Raw genomic sequence first — 17,844 nt, 5'->3', positions numbered from 1 at the left:
TAATTGGAAAATAGAAATTTTACCAAGACAACTGACAGCTAGCATATCTTCAAAATCTATTATAAATACTTATAAAAAATGATGAAATCAGAATTCTGTGTGAAAATGAAATATATAGAGAAGATATACATTTTTAAAATTCAATTCATGCATAAACTGGAAAATATAAGTGAAGCGATGACTAATGAATGCCCAAGAGTCCCATTAACTTAAGCATACTATTCATATCAACCACAAAATCACTGCCCAATTTTAAGTGAAGAAAGCTTTTTCTTCAGTAATATTTTCCTGTTATCCCTTCCAGACTACACATTTAAATGCACAGAGGCAATAAGAAAATAAAAATTTACTTACAGTCTGGTCCTTCCAAGTTTAGATAGGGGATATCCATGACCCTCATAAGAAATAACCTACAAGAAAAGACCAACAGGTAATGGGCAATTTCCTTTAAACGATAGGTGTTTTGACATTTTTAAGGTTGACTTAGAAAAAAAAAAATTGTTTAATAGGCATTTACTAAATTTTTAGTAGAAGCTCCTTGATATCACTCTATTTACAAAATCATTTCTATCATTTTTTTTTTTTTTTTTTTGAGATGGAGCCTCACTCTGCCGCCCAGGCTGGCGTGCAGTGGTGTCATCTTGGCTCACTGCAACCTCTTCCCCAGTTAAGTGATTCTCCTGCCTCAGCCTCCCGAGTAGCTGGGATTACAGGCATGTGCCACCATGCCTGACTAATTTTTGTATTTTTAGTACAAACAGGGTTTCACCATGTTGGCCAGGCTGGTCTCGAACTCCTGGTCTCAAGTGATCTATCTGCCTCTGCCTCCCAAAGCGCTGGGATTACAGGCATGAGCCACCACACCTGGCTTTATCATTTATTATTATTATTATTATATTATTATTTTGAGACGGAGTCTCATTCTCTCACCAGGTTGGAGTGCAGTGGCACAATCTTGGCTCACTGCAACCTCTGTCTCCCCAGGTTCCAGCAATTTGCCCACCTCAGCCTCTCGAGTTGCCGGGACTACAGGCGCAGGCCACCATGCCCGGCTAATTTTTTGTATTTTTAGTACAGATGGGGTTTCCCGATGTTAACCAGGCTAGTCTCGAACTCCTGACCTCAAGTGATTCACCTGCCTTAGCCTCCCAAAGTGTTACAATTACAGGCATGAGCCACCGCACCAGCCATGTAAAATCATTTCTAAAGCTCTGAAATTCATTTCAGAGATTTTTCTCCTGGGCCAAATATTTATCACAAATAGAAAAAACAAACAAACAAACAAACTGGTATCCCCAACAGTTCCTGGCACTCAGTAGCTGCTCAATAAATATTAGTTAACTGAACAAAATTAATCACCAAAGAGTCAAGGGAAAGTCCTCCGCTGAGCTCTCGTTTTAGTTAGTCCAAGTAAACACAAAGAAAATAAATATTACCCATCTTACCAATCTAAGAACAAGTGTTTCTACAAATTCTAAGAGTAACCCTTACAATGGACATTTGTGAACTGAGAATGACAGCACAGGTTTCTTTTTTTTTTTAATGAAATGCAAAGTCACTGGATAAATGCTAATCTCTCTGGGTAAACTGTACAGTCTGAAATAAGTGACTGTCTCAAAAGGCCACATTATTATTCTCATTTAAAACACACTAAAAGCACAAAACAAAACAATCCTTGGTAAAGAAAACTATCACACTAATATAAATCATAGCAGTCATTTTATGTTTATCTTCCAAAATGGGTACAAAGGCACTTAAAAAAGAGTGCTTGTAAATTACAACTCTCTGTCATGCCATTCAATTTTCTTTTATTTCCAAGATTATGGACAAAATATCAGGCATTCTGTTGTAAGATTATTTTAATGAGTTTTACTCAGATAATAATATATTATGTATTTCTGGTAGAGACAACATTATACAGCAAATTAAAAAGGCAATCTATGTGCCCCAGAAGCAATTAGTTTGGCTTCACTGACCCGCAATTAAGGAACATCATTACCAGGCATTCAAAAGCCAAGCAGGGCCAGGTGCGATGGCACACCTGTAATCCCAGCACTTTGGGAGGCCAAGGTGGGTGGATCACCTGAGGTCAAAAGTTCAAGACCAGCCCAACCAACATGGCGAAATCCTGTCTCTACTAAAAATACAAAAACTAGCTGGGCGTGGTGGTGGGCACCTGTACTCCCAGCTACTCAGGAGGCTGAGGCAGGAGAATCGCCTGAACCCTGGAGGTGGAGGTTGCAGTGAACTGAGATAGCAACACTGCACTCCAGCCTAGGCAATAAGAGCAAAACTCTGTCTCCAAAAAAAAAAAAAAAAAAGCCAAGCAGGGCAAAAGCTACTTTACAAATCGAACCATCAGCATGAACAATACTGTTCTGTTAATGTCAGAAAAAACGAAGTCATGGTACTCTGTGGTTTGAGAATTTGTGGTCTGCCCTACAGTTTAATAAACCAAATGCTATGGCTAAGAAACCAAATTTAATTTTAGTTCGCTAATTTAGGCTCAAGTGTACTATTCTGGTTTTGTAAGCTGTTTTAACCAATTTAATCAATACTCCCTGCAATGCCAGAAGACAAGAAGATACATAAAGCACCTAGCATGGCAGGTTCTCAGTGAGGGCAGCTATCATTTTTTCTTAAATATTATTTTCCAGCATAACCGATACACACTGGAACTATCATTATTATCGCCTACCAGAACCTAATAATAACAAAAGTTATTCCTAGGTTAGTAAGCTAGTTAATTAGGTAAGCTAACCAACCTAGGAATGACTTTTGTTATTGTTAGTCATGCTTCATATAATTTTCAATTCTCCGTTTAGTAAATTTAGAAATAGTCTCCAATTCTAAACACCAAATTTATTTTATTTTATTTTATTTTTTTTTTTTTTGAGACGGAGTCTCGCTCTGTAGCCCAGGCTGGAGTGCAGTGGCGTGATCTCGGCTCGCTGCAAGCTCCGCCTCCCGGGTTCACGCCATTCTCCTGCCTCAGCCTCCCGAGTAGCTGGGACTACAGGCGCCCGCCATCTCGCCCGGCTAGTTTTTTGTATTTTTTAGTAGAGACGGGGTTTCACCGTGTAGACCAGGATGGTCTCGATCTCCTGACCTCGTGATCCACCCGTCTCGGCCTCCCAAAGTGCTGGGATTACAGGCTTGAGCCACCGCGCCCGGCCACCAAATTTATTTTAAAAGTTAACAAAGGCCGGGCACCCTGGCTCACATCTGTAATCCCAGCACTTTATGAGGCCAAGGCACGCAGATTACCTGAGGTCAGGAGTTTGAGACCAGCCTGGCCAACTATGGTAAAACCCTGTCTCTACTAAAAATACAAAAAACTAGCGGGCGTGGTGGCGGGCATCTGTAATCCCAGCTACTTGGGAGGCTGAGATAGGAGAATCACTTGAACCCAGGAGGCAGAAGCTGCAGTGAGCCGAGATTGCGCCATTGCACCCCAGCCTGGCAACAGAGCAAGACTCCATCTCAGAGAAAAAAAAAAAGTTAATGAAACGTATCAAGCACCACAAAAATAACTGAGAACAAAAGTTGAATCAACAAAATGTTCACTGCTATACCATCAAATATGCCAAAAATCAAAATCAACCTCAAGATTTGATAATACATGGAGATTAGTAAATTATAGTTCAAAATTTCAATATATTAAGCAATCAAAGTAACTATGAAAATGTCAAAACATGGATAACTTATAATTTTAAGTTTTAAAAAGGCACAAAATTTTATACTATGATTTTACCTTTATAAAATATTGATGTCATTAAGCCAAGAATAAAAAAAATCCTCCCCTCCCCCGCCAACAGCTTTAGGAAACTCTGAGCTTTGTTTCTCAAAATTCCTTTTATGATCATTTTTTAAACTTTAAAGGCTAACAGAACTGGGAAGCCCAGGGGAAATAACTAGAGACTTTCTTAGAAAAAGCCAACTGAAAATGCCATTTCAATTAATCTTTCATATACTATGCACTACCTCACCTGGCAGGAGGGAGAAAAATATAAATATAAAAATATAAATATAAAACCATAAGCTTGAATTTGCAATTCCTGTATTTCTGTTTACAATTCTGTTATACTGCTAAAGTCATGGGACCTCAACAATAAATTTAGGAAACTCAATGTTGTACAAATACCAAGGAGGATTATGCTAACAAAGAAAAAGAAGGCTCTCCCAATTTCTCTTACCATTTAGATGTTTTTAAAACATTTTTTTGAAAAATATTTTTTGTCAAGTAACATATAGGCTATGTCTTCTCTAATATTTCACCTGAATTTTCAATATGATCTCTGATTAAAGTAAGCAAAAATTTAGTCTCAGCTAAAACACTCAAAAGATTGTTTTTATTTTTAATTTTTATGAGTACATAGTAGATATATATATATTTATGGGGTACATGAGATGTTTGGATACAGGCATGCAATGTGAAACAAGCACATCATGGAGAATGGAGTGTCCATCCCCTCAAGCATTTATCCTTTTAGTTACAAACGATCCAACAACACTCTATTTAAAAATGTACAATTAAGTTATTACTGACTATAGTCACCCTGTTGTGCTATCAAATAGTAGGTCTTATTCATTCTATTTTTTGTACCCATAAAAGCTATTTTTTAATGCAGTCAATCCTACACTATCTTGTTTGTTTACTTCACATTACCTTACACAGAAACCCCTTTCAAATGAATTATTAATAGCACTTCTCACTCTTCTCCTATACCTCCACCTTCACATCTGGGGTTTAGAGGGAAGTGAATAGCTCCAAAGCTCGGAAGAACACGAAAACCAACTCTGTGTGACTTGGCAGACTGCGGCTCTGGAGAGCGCCACGCAATTGTGAAACTGACTCTAAAACTGTGGCTGAGCGTCTGCGGAACTGAACCAAAGTAAACTCTCCCAACGGCCTCCCACCGTCCTTATGCCATGCTGTTTCGAAGCCACTGCTCTGGTAACATCTCTGCCCTTCTGAAGTAAAATTAAAACATTTCAATGTAGGCATGCCTCATCCCAGCTGGCTGTCAAAGGGCCTGCACTGACTCCCTGGAATGATTTGATAAAATACTTCACATGTGCATCATCCAACTTGACAGTTTTCATCCTAGCATATGAGGAAATGTACTAGGCAAGCAGAAATGCTGATAAAGACATGAAAGGATGTTCCATCACTGTGAACTGTATTGAAGAACAATCTCTCCCAGGAGGACTTTCATCTGCAGATATCAAAAAGACACTCAGACTAACACTTGCATGAAACATTCTTTCTATTTTAGTGAATATCTGAGAGGGTGTAACACGGTAAAGACCCTCAAGACTGCGTGCGGAAGTCTTGCCACATTTCTGAAAGCTTTCTGATGAAATATTATTTCCCCACTTATTCTCTAAAAGACTGACGTTAACTCTATCAAACACTAAAATTAAAATTCCCATTAGATACAATGGCTAATTTTACAAAAGAATTCTATCCTAAGAAACAGTGTAACTCAAGTTCACATTCTAGATGCCACAGAGCAAGTTTTATCCTTTGTGGAATCTGTCATTTTTAAAACGTTGTACGAGTATACCACTGGCAGTGCTGGTTATCCTGACTTTCAAACAAGTCTGGAAAGACTCCAGAGTAAAGCACAGCATACCAGGGTCTTTTGCTCAGTACACTGGATCACTTCCACTCAGTCTCTTCACAGGCTACACAGCATATGCTACACAATACCTTTTATCTCCAAAGAGCCACCACCTCATCATCTCCAATACCTTTCTGCTGGGTGGCACTCACAAAAAGCCACCCTCCAAACTATTTTGTGAAATGGGCAATATAGGCCGAGTGCGGTGGCTCACACCTATAATCCCAACAATCTGGGAGGCCGAGGCAGGTACATCACCTGAGGTCAAGAGTTCCAGACCAGCGTGGCCAATGTGGTGAAACCCCGTCTCTACTTAAAAATACAAAAATTAGCCAGGCATGGTGGCAGGTGCCTGTAATCCCAGTTACTCAGGAGACTAAGGCAGGAGGAGCCCTTGAGCCTGGGAGGCGGAGGTTGCCGTGAGCCAAGATTGCACCACTGCACTCCAGCCTAGGTGATAAGAGCGAAACTCCGTCTCAAAAAATAAAAGGATGGTATGAAACTGTGTCCCAGACTGCCTAAGAAGGCTCATCAGTTACTGAAGAATTTCATTTCAGATATAAAACTCTGATACATAGAACCCTGAACCCTTAGCAAAATGTGCTTCCCGGCCAGCTGGATCAGCATCACCTGGGAACTTGTTAAAGATACAAGTTCCTGGGTGCCATCCAAGATTCCTGACTCAGAAACTCTAGACTGAGAATCATGGAGTTAACAGGAAAACAGTATATTCAATGTGGTATTGTTAATTGCCACTAAAGATGATGTAGCAATCAGCTGGATAATGACTTGTGCCAACTTCTCCAAAAGATATTAGTCTTAACAATTTGTTTATATTAAATCATTCTGTGGCTCCTCCCTGTTAATCTCACTGCTTCGGGTGGCAGAAGTGGGAGAATTACTTGAGGCCTGGAGTTTGAAATCAGTCTGAGCAACATGGGGAGACTCCTGTCTCTACAAAAAGTAAATTAGCTGGGCAAGGTGGCTTGTGCCTGTAGTCCCAGCTACTAAGGAGGCTAAGGCAGCAGGATTGCTTGACTCCATGAATTTGAGGCTGCAAGGAGCTGTTAACGTGCCACTGCACTCCAGCCTGGACAACAGAGACAGACCCTGTCTCTACAATAAATAAATAATTAAATGAACAAACACATAAATAAAATACTTAGAAAAACACAAAACTAGCCGGCCACAGGGGCTCACGCCTATAATCCCAGCACTTTGGGAGGCCGAGGCAAGTGGATCACTGGAGGTCAGGAGTTCACGACCGGCCTGGCCAACATGCCAAAACCCCGTCTCTACTAAAAATACAAAAATTAGCCAGGTGTAGTGGCACATGCCTGTAATCCCAGCTACTCAGGAGGCTGAGGCAGGAGAACTGCTTAAACTCTGGAGGCAGCGATTGCAGTCAGCTGAGATTGTGCCATTGCACTCCAGCCTAGGGAACAGAGCAAGACTCCATCTCAAAAAAAGAAAAGAAAAACACAAAACTTTGACATATAAAATTTTAAAAAGGAAAAAACTGCCAAGCACAGTGGCTCATGCCTATAATCTAAACACCTGGGGAGGCCAAGGCAGGCAGATAGCATAGCGTGAGCTCAGGAGTTTGAAACCAGCCTGGGCAACATGATGAACCCCACTGCTACAAAGAAACATAGAAAATTAGCTGGGTGTGGTGGCACGTGCCTGTAGTCTGAGCTACTTGGGAGGCTAAGGCAGGAGGAGCCCTTGAGCCTGGGAGGCGGAGGTTGCAGTGAGCCAAGATTGAGCCACTGCACTCCAGCCTGGGGGTCAGAGCAGGACTCTGTCTTGAAAAAAAAAAAAGAAAGAAAAAAGAAACTATGAATAAACAAAAGAAAAACATAAAACTATTAAATACCAAGGACTACCTCGAAATCCAGAAGGCAGTAACATAAGCCTTCTACCACTCCTTGAAACTAGGAGGTCGAACTGTAGCATGCGACTAGGTTCTCTGCAAGAGATAAACTGGGCGAAATTACTGCTGACAGCTGCTATTCTTGTTTTTAAGACAATTAAAAAAAAAAATTATTCAAACTACTCTCTTGGCAACTCATTAGCAAAAGTCTAACCCCTTTCTGTGAATTGGCCACAAATTAAGCTTTAGCCACCAATGCAGAACTAAAGATTAGCAAACACTTGAGGGAGTAACACACACAATACAAAAGAATCAGACACCTCTAACATTATCAAAATCCTCCACCCTTACCACAAAGCTTCAGACACAGATTCTGTCAGTACAAGCACACGAAGATCAAAGGTTATTCTATGACCACACAGTGGCTTGCCTTGGACTGTGGCTTATCTAAGTCATTCCCTAGTAGTCCGGTGAATATAAATGGGTTGCAAAACAATGCTGCTATTAACCCATTTTATGCAGTTATGCTCAAGAAAACAAAGTATGATATTCAAAAAATGCACGCAAGCAGTCCTAAAGGTGATTCAGGAATACTTTGGATGGAGACTCAAACCTCCAGGAACTGAAAAGATCATTATAGTTCCTTCAAATTCTATATTACCAAATCTATAAAATCACAGATTTGATTCACAAAGGAAAGGAAATACTTAGTTTTGCCCCTGAGACAGCAGGTTTTCCAGTCCTAAAACTGATGGCAGAGGAGGAGCGTGAATCAGACAGGTGACCACTTTAAGAAGCAGTTAGCAAAAAATGGTCACACCCAGTGTTGGAGCCAGTGCAGCGCAAGGCATGCATGTACTGACAAGAGCTCCAACCATGAAGGAAGGTTGTGAGTAAATCACGACAGATCTGGCTGGTAGGCCACTGAAGGCTGTCTACATGACGCTGACCACGAGTTTTAATGTGTTTGAAAATTCCTTGTCGTGTGTGTGTGTGTATAATTCTTTTAAAAATATTTTAAGTTATAGGATACATGTGCAGGACATGCAGGTTAAATACGTATCTTCTAAATTGAGACAGGGTCTATGTTGCCCAAGCTAGACTCAAACTCTTGGTCTCAAGTGATCCTCCCACCTCAGCTTCATAAATGGCTGGAACGACAGGTGCACACCCCTGCATCTGGCTTTTTTTTTTTAAGTTATATAATTATATAACTAGTATAATCTCAATCCGCAAATGAAGAACATTGATCTCAATTAGTAAATGAAATAGACACAGAACACAAACTAGCAGGAAACTAAGAGGACAGCTTTTTTTCTTCTGGGCTGAGGAATTATCAGTGGGATTTTTGTGTTTTAAAAAGAAAAAAAAAATTAAGTACAAAAATTCCTAACTAAAATCACATTTATCATGGCCTGTTCAGCCTCAGTTGCTCCTCTCCTGTCTGGAAGTTATGGGTCCTCCTGTACTGAGAATGGAAGGCAGATTTTTCCAAGTTCAGCTACTTGCCCTGGGCCACCACGGGGGCAGACCCTAAGCTTCCCACTACCTGCCCTACACACACAGGCCCTCTCTCCCACATGCCTTTTAACCTGAGCTATCTCCACAGCCTCCCTATGAAATGGTAAGCCTACAGTCCCAGCGGCAGCAGCTAGGGTCAAGGGTTTTCGTCCTAAACCACTAGTCAAAGCCCTTGTGTATATAAGAGACGCAAGTGCTTGGGATACAACATTCCAGAAACATTTTTTTTATAATACTCGAAGGGCTGATGAAATTATGGCTTTGTGTGATGGCACAGAGCCTGGTACAAAAAATGAGGTTGCTGTCTGAGGAAGAGCTTTGGGTACAGCGAATTTTCAAGGCAACAGGAACAACAGGCAGTGAAGAGAGCCATGTGGCCGGATATCAAAAGGACAACCTTCCCACGACTGCAGTGCCAAGCAAGCTGCTACCTGGGCATAGGGCTTGCCAGGCACACCTGGTCCCACACACCATGATCACCGTCAGGAAAAAGAGTGAATCAGCATCTCAGGGTGAGGAGAGGCCTCAGAGGTGTATGGACACAGGGGCTTAGTTTGCATAATGACGCATACACAGGACTGGATGATCTAGATAGACTTCTAACGTCATGACATGTCTTAATAAAGAAGAACACAGTTTATTCTGGTCTCTCTTCCTAGCAAAAGGAAAAACCTCAAGCCCCCAAACTCTTTATCCTTCCTCCTAAGAACTCAGTATTTTCACTCCCTGAGGGAAAATTTGCATTTGTGTCCATCTGCGTTCTGCTTCCACCAAGACTACACTTCCGATTTCTCAAAAAAGAGATTTCCAAATAAAATTGTACCCCTCTCCTACCACTAGACAGGGAGGCAGAAATGCTGAATACAATCTCATCTCAACACAATTTGAGCACAGAATTAATTTGCGGCTCACCCCAAGTCCCAAGCCTTCTAAAGAGAAATTGAAACCTTTACCGACTGGCAGCGCTACTGTACTTGCAAATGGTCTTGGTATTTCCTTCAGGGCACAGAAGTAAAAGCACTTCATAAGAACCCGTATGCAAGGCTCATCATTATACATATTTATGTGCTATAAAAAACTAATTTTATCATCCAGGGTAGGAAGCACGCAGACATCTCTCACAAAATAAGCTCATTTATTTTGCTCACTAAAGCTCCTGTGTAAAATAAGGGTAACCACCGGCTAGATGGGAGTGACTGTGGCATCAGTTATTTTAATTTCACTCAGGTGGGGGGAATACAGTTTTCAATCTAGCTGCTTGCTGTTTTGACAAACAGAGCGTTACTCAACATTTGTCCTGAAGCCAACTCACGTCCTTTCTTAGATACATACAACACTAAAACAAAGGCAAAAGAAAAGGAAGAAAAAAATTAAACCAGCAGCTCATTTCAACAGTCTCCATCAAATGAAGCATATCAAATTACATCAACTAAAAACATTAAATTAAGCATTATACAAAGGCAATGCCTGCAGGGCCTATAAAACAACATACTGTAAAGTGTCAGAGGAAGCAAGCCCCACACAATCCAATGGTCTAAGTCAACATCTTTTAGAGACTGTGCTCTGGCCAAACATTGAGAGAAAAGGAAATCTTTCAAAGAGACTAACATTGTCTCTTAAAAAGATATGCAACCAACTATAGCATTGTCCCTTATAGAGACTGTGTGCTATGGAGGAAGAAGCCCTTCTGAGTGGAGCACAAGCTTGATGATCCCTGACTCTGCCACTCCCGGGGCCCTAGGCAGATGTCTCGGCTTTAAAATGGGCACATTTTTCCCTACCTGTGAGGACTGCCTTTAGAAAAAATAGTCAATGCAGGTGACATACTGTGCATAGTGGAAGGTGTTCAAAGGATAAACTATTTGATAGGTAGCCCAAATTTCTTAGAGTATACTGCTAATCCTTGAACACTGCAAATTAAGTGCTAAATAGTCTTGGAAATAACTATTGCCCACTTGCTCCTAGCCAGGACCAATGCAAAACTGGAAATAGCTAAGACTGCTGACTTTACTACTAACATGCCTACAGTGGGCTGAATGGTGGCCTCCAAAAAGATATGTACACTTTCTACTCCCTGGAACCTCTGAGTGCTGCCTTAGTTGGAAAAGGAGTCTTAGTAGATGTTATTATATTAAGGACCCTGAGATGAGATTATCTGGGATTGTACAAGTGGGGCCTCACTGCCATCACACGTCTTCGTAAGAGAGAGGCAGAGACAGGACACACACACACAGAGGAGGAGGAGGAGGCAATGTGACCACGGGGACGGAGACTGGTGTGATGTGGCCCTAAGCAGAGGGATGCCAAGGAATGCCGGCAGCCACTGGAAGTCAGAGGAGGCAAGGGACGGATTCTTCCCCAGAGCCTCTGGAGGGAGCTCGGCAATGCTGATAACTTGATTTGAAACTTCTGGCCTCCAGAACCATTAGAGATGTATTAACCTAAAACACTTGGTATTGTAAGCCATCAAGCTTGTAGTACACTTGAACACTAATCCAATACCCTATTACAGAGGAGGCAAGCTGCTTAAATATACATCCAAGGGTTGACTGATTTCCTTTTACCTCAACAAGTTACTTTTTCAATTATAATAATAAACAAGTTATTAAGCCAGAGAGAAATGTACTTTAAAGTAACCAGAGCAAGCACAACAACAGCTCAGCACATGGACTGCCCCTGTAGTGCTGCAGGGCTAGCATACCAAGTACAGGTTGCCGGGTGGGTGGCCTGTAAGATTTCTTTAAAAAGCAGCCTTTTAATGCTGCCACAGAAGTGGCAATCAAGATAACAAGGCAGAAATTAGATAAGGCAGTATCAGCTTGAGGCAAGCAGTCCCTTCCCTGAAGTAGCACTTGTTTCCAGTCTTAAAAAACCAGACTCAAGGCTTCACAGTAATTTCATGTGCCCTGTCCTTTGCCTTTGTGAAAATCAGTGAGTGTATTAAACTTTGAGGGTAATCAAACCAAGCCAATTATGGAGATTCTTTTTATCATGGTAACTTGGGGAGCCAAAAACAAAATAAACAAGACTTTGAGGCAAAATAAATGGGTTTGGTTAAAGTATGTGAGGAAGAAAAAATGCATCTTGTGTATTGGGGAAAATATATTTTGTGAACTAGGGAAAAACTGGCTTCAAGTCTTCTGGATTCTGGGAGGCTGCTCGAAGCATCTGCAGTGCTGTAATTTTACTCCTCCATGGCATCTGACTCTAAAATTTACACAATCCAGAAGAGGCTGAAAATGGGGACTCCATTTTTTTAAAAGACATATTTCCTGGGCTCTTTATGATTAAAGAGTAGTATCAACAATCACACCACTGTCCACATGCAGCCAGTTTATGATACACTGTGCTCCCTAGTCCAGGATCCAGACCCATTTTTGGTAAAAGCTACGGGGCAGAGGATATCATATTTTAAAAGATTTATTACTCCTTTATGTAAGCATATTAATACAAAATTAAAGAATAAGTACTACCAAGTTCTTGGGAAAGCCAGCCAATAAGAAAGGGGCCTATGATCACCAATGCTGTAAGTGGCCTCCTTCCTGCCTTCCCTGACCTCGGTTCTGGCATCACCAGGGGCTTCTGGGAAAGGGATGAGAAGGGATGTGCCCGGCACAGGCAGACAAATGGAGGAGGCTGTGTTCTCGACCCTACTGCCTCACAAATCAGCCTCACCAGCGTCAGAAGGCTCAACACAAATTAGTGCAAATAACACACAGGGCAGGTATTTTCTTCTCACTTACAAGCCAACTTTGCAGCAAGACCTTTAAAATTAAGATGCAAAGACAGTTATACAGTGTTTTCTTAGTAAGATATCTAAATTGCCATTATTAAAAAGTTTTTATTGGCATCATGTATGTGGCCCACTTTGCCTCTATCAACACAGAGAGACTGTCACCGAAGGGTCCTCAGCTCGGAACACACCGCCTGCTGTCCACCACCGCCCTTTCATAAAATGAAAAACTACCCAGCACCGTGGGAGGCCGAGATGGGAGAATCTCTTGGGTCCAGAAGTTCAAGACCAGTCAACATGGTGAGACCTCATCTCTACGAAAAACTTAAAAAAAAAATTGCTGGGTGTGGTACCACGCACCCGTACTCCCTGCTACTTGGAGGGTGGGGCAGGAGGATCCCTTGGGCCCAGGATGCAGTGAGCCATGTTTGCTCCACCGCACTCCAGCCTGGGTGACAGAGCCAGACTCTGTCTCAAAAAAATAATTTAAAAAAATGCCGGGTGCTGGCCGGGAGTGCTGGCTCATGCCTGTAATCCCAGCACTTTGGGAGGCTGAGGTGGGCGGAGATTGAGACCATCCTGGCCAACATGGTGAAACCTGTCTCTACTAAAAATACAAAAAATTAGCAGGGCATAGTGGCACGCGCCTGTAGTCCCAGCTACTCGGGAGGCTGAGACAGGGGAATCGCTTGAACCTGGGAGGCGGAGGTTGCAGTGAGCCAAGATCGCACCACTGCACTCCAGCCTGGCAACAGAGCAAGACTCCATCTCAAAAAAAAAAAAATTAAAAAAAAAAAATGCTGGGAGTAGTGGCTCACATCTGTAAACCCAACACTTTGAGAGGCTGAGGTGGGCAGATCACTTGAGGCCGAGAGATCGAGACCAGTCTGGCCAACATGGTTAAACCCCGTCTCTACTAAAAATACAAAAATTTGCCGGATATGGTGGCATAAGGCTGTAATCCCAGCTACTCAGGAGGTTGAGACATGAGAATTGCTAGAGCCTTGGAGGTGGAGGTTGCAGTGAGCCAAGATCATGCCACTGCACTCCAGCCTGGGGGATAGAGGGAGACTCTGTCTCAAAAAATATATATATATATATTTTTAAATAAGAATTAAAAAAAAGAAATGAAATGAGAACAAGATTTCCATTATTTTCTTCAAGTTCACTGCAGTGTAAGTCACAGTAACAACCACCCTCTCTGCACACCTACTACGTGCCACACCCAACACTAAGCAGCCTTATCAGTGCTGCTGCCCAACCAGGTGGAGATTATGATCTCCAGTTGACAGACGGAGAAACCTAGCTTTGGCAAGACAAATCTCCTGTCCGGTGGCATCAACCCAAATGACCCACCCTGAAGCCTCAGCTCTTTCCCTTATACTCCTGCTGCCTTACGTATAAGCCACCCTAGCTGAGATGTTGCACAGATACACACCTATGTATCTTAAAGTTTATGTGCCCAAGGTGTGATCTAAACATAAGGCAGGAATACAATTACAAAAGAAAAGTGCTCCAGGTGATGCAAAATATCATTGTTTTAATAAATTAAAATATCAGTGAAGCAATGAGTTGCTCAAAAAGAAACAACTCACAAAAGGACAAATTCATAGCAGATTAGAGGTAACCAGGAGCTGAGGAGAGGGGGAAGATAGGGTGTTACTGGCTTGCTGGTTACAGAGTTTCTGTTTGGAGTGATGAAAAAGTTCTGGAAACAGTGGCTATGGTTGGACAATATTGTGAATGTAATTAATGCCATCAAACTGTACATTTTAAACGGTTAAATGGCAAAAGTTGTTGTATATTTTACCAAATTAAAAAAAATTAATAATGTAATATCCCAAAAACCACTGAACTATATACTTTAAATAAGTAAACCGTACGGTATGTGAATTTATATCTCAATAAAGTGGTTTTGAAATAGGAAAGAGGAGGCCAGGTGCGATGGCTCACACCTGTAATCCCAGCACTTTGAGAGGCCGAGGCGAGCGGATCACGAGGTTAGGAGTTCAAGACCAGCATGGCCAACATGGTGGAATCCCATCTCTACTGAAAATACAAAAATCAGAAGGGTGTGGTGGCACGTGCCTGTAATCCCAGCTACTTGGGAGGCTGGAGCAGGAGAACTGCTTGAATCCGGGAGGCATATCACATCCCTGCACTCTAGCTTGGGTGGCAGAGCGACACTCTGTCTCAGAAAAAAAAAAGTACAGAAAAAGGAAAGAAGGCCGGGCACTGTGGCTCACACCTGTAATCCCACCACTTTGGGAGACAGAGCTGGGCGGATGATGATGTCAAGAGTTCGAGACCAGCCTGTCCAACACGGTGAAACCCTGTCTCTACTAAGTACAAAAATCAGCCAAGCATGGTGGTGCATACTTGTAGTCCCAGCTACTTGAGAGGCTGAGGCCGGAGGATCACTTGAACCTGGGAGTTGGAGGCCGCAGTGAGCCAAGATCGTGCCACTGCACTCCAGCTTGGGCGACAAAGTGAGACTGTCTCAAAAAAAAAAAAAGCAAAGAAAAAAGAAAAAGGGAAGAGGCTGGGCAGCGTGGCTCATGCCTGTAATCCTAGCACTTTGGGAGGCTGAGGTGGGACGATCACTTGAGCCCCGGAGGTCAAGACCAGCAAGGGCAACATAGTGAGGTCCCCATCTCTACCAAAAAAAAAAAATTAGCCAGGCATGGTGGCATGCGCCTTTGGTAGCTACATGGGAGGATGAGGCAGGAGGATCACTTATACCCAGAAGGTTGAGGGTGCAGTGAGCCATGATGGCGCCTCTGCACTCCAGCTTGGGTGACAGAGCAAGACTCTGTCTCAAGTGAAAGAAAAAGAGAAGAATTAAAGTTAAAATTTAAAAAAGGAAAGAAACAGCTTCTAATAGTTCACTTAGAAGATATATCTCTTTACTTCCTTTTCCCAATAAAAGTCTAAAACAGGGCCAGGCGCGGTGGCTCACGCCTGTAATTTCAACACTTTGGGAGGCCAAGGTGGGCAGTTCACTTGAGGTCAGGAGTTCAAGACCAGCCTAGTCAACTTGGTGAAAGCCCATCTCTACCAAAAACATAAAAATTAGCTAGGAGTGGTGGTGAGCACCTGTAATTCCAGCTATCAGGAGGCAGAGGCAGAGATTGCAGTGAGCCAAGATTGCACCACTGCACTCCAGCCTGGGCAACAGAGCAAGACTCCAACTCAAAAAAAAAAAAAAACCAAGTCTAAAACTGAAAACACAATACAGAACTAAGAGTAAGAACTAACCATATGATTCAAAGGGGAAAAACAAAAAACAATAACGTATTCAATCTTCTCCCTGCTTATTATTTAGTTACATGTAGGTTTTTTTTGGGGGGGGTCTCCTCTGCTTTCTGGTCAAGCCTCAATAATTCAAAACAAAGTCCTGTTTACTGGATATACACAGTGCATCATACAGCATCTTCTATGAAAATAAAACAGCACTCCTTCTGTTCCCCACATCTAGTCAGAGAAGCATCTCAAACTATGTCACCACAGCAGTGACAGCAATGACAAGTTAACTGAGGTCTATCATATACCAGGCACTGTACATTTTACACACACACTCTTATTTCATCCTCACAACAACCCTATCAAACAGGTTCTAACCTTCTCAATTTACAGATGAGGAAGCTGAGGTAAAGAGAAGGTGAGTAACTTGCCCAAGATCACACAGGTAATAAGGAGCAGAGCTGGGATTCAACTGTACTATACTACGTACGCTCCATGAGATCCTGAAGTGAAGCAATTCTTCGGGAGAAATCAATCAAGTGGCTTTTTAAATATTTATTTATTTATTTATTTTTATTTTATTTATTTAATTTTTTTTTTTTTGAGACAGAGTCTTGCTCTGTCGCCCAGGCTGGAGTGCAGTGGGCGGATCTCAGCTCACTGCAAGCTCCGCCTCCCGGGCTCACGCCATTCTCCTGCCTCAGCCTCCCGAGTAGCTGGGACCACAGGCGCCCGCCACCACGCCCGGCTAGTTTTTTGTATTTTTTAGTAGAGATGGGGTTTCACCGTATTAGCCAGGATGGTCTCGATCTCCTGACCTCGTGATCCGCCCATCTCGGCCTCCCAAAGTGCTGGGATTACAGGCTTGAGCCACCGTGCCCGGCCTATTTAATTTTTTTTTGAGACAGAGTCTCGCTCTGTTGCCCAGGCGGGAGTGCAGTGGCCGGATCTCAGCTCACTGTAAGCTTCGCCTCCCGGGTTTACGCCATTCTCCTGCCTCAGCCTCCCAAGTAGCTGGGACTACAGGCGCCCGCCAACTCGCCCGGCTAGCTTTTTGTATTTTTTAGTAGAGATGGGGTTTCGCTGTGTTAGCTAGGTTGGTCTCGATCTCCTGACCTCACGATCCACCCGTCTCGGCCTCCCAAAGTGCCGGGATTACAGGCTTGAGCCACTGCGCCCGGCCTTTCAATATTTAAATTCAAATGGAAACGAATCCTGTGGAGTGTTGTGACACTGACAGCTATGCGCTTACCAACATTAAAGCTATGTTAAAACTCATGTTTATGTTGGGAAGCTGGAAGTCCCATGGAGGAGGGAGGTGGAATTACTGTAAGACTCAATTTAATACACAGCTCCTCTGTATGAGGGAGGGACAGGCTGGACAGCAGAAGGTTAAGCAAGGGCTTCCTTGCAGGTGATCAGGTAGCACCCTCCAGGGAGACAGCTGGACACATGGGGTCCCTTAAGAACCCACTGCGACCCTGCACGCCGTGCTGCTGGGCACGAATGGCAGTTGTGCTAGCAAGTAGCAAATAAAGCCTTGCTCTGTCCATCACTGGCGAGGGCTGGGAAGAAATCTTTTCTTTCTTTTTTTTTTTTGTCACCCAAAATAAGTTGACACTGGGAAGAAATCTTTAATTCTTCAGTTTAAAATCTCTCTGATGTTAAATGTCAAGCACGTGCATATTACAAGAAAAACCCAATTTGCTACCAGCATGCAATTGCTTTCTATGGAGAAAAAGGGAAACCACTGGTGTGCTTTTATTTCAGGCACCATAGGTTCCTTCCTCTCCCCTCTGTACATACAGCTGCTATGTATACCTATTCAACCCTCCGTACACTGCTGC

General features: G+C 42.6%; 1 protein-coding gene across 11 annotated transcripts in view; it reads right to left on the bottom strand.

Annotated features, from left to right (window-relative positions):
* The window catches only part of PARN (poly(A)-specific ribonuclease), a 198,772-nt gene that overhangs the window by 124,873 nt on the left and 56,055 nt on the right, over positions 1-17,844 (bottom strand). For all 11 annotated transcript variants that reach the window (XM_033235685.1, XM_033235686.1, XM_033235684.1 and 8 more), the window contains one exon: positions 355-410. In XM_033235685.1, coding sequence (XP_033091576.1) covers positions 355-410 — 56 coding nt within the window. The remainder of the gene's footprint in view (positions 1-354; positions 411-17,844) is intronic.

Source organism: Trachypithecus francoisi, unplaced genomic scaffold (genome assembly GCF_009764315.1).
Source record: "Trachypithecus francoisi isolate TF-2019V2 unplaced genomic scaffold, Tfra_2.0 Lachesis_group15, whole genome shotgun sequence".
NCBI classification, from domain to species: domain Eukaryota; kingdom Metazoa; phylum Chordata; class Mammalia; order Primates; family Cercopithecidae; genus Trachypithecus; species Trachypithecus francoisi.
This window is presented reverse-complemented; position numbering and strand designations above follow the sequence as displayed.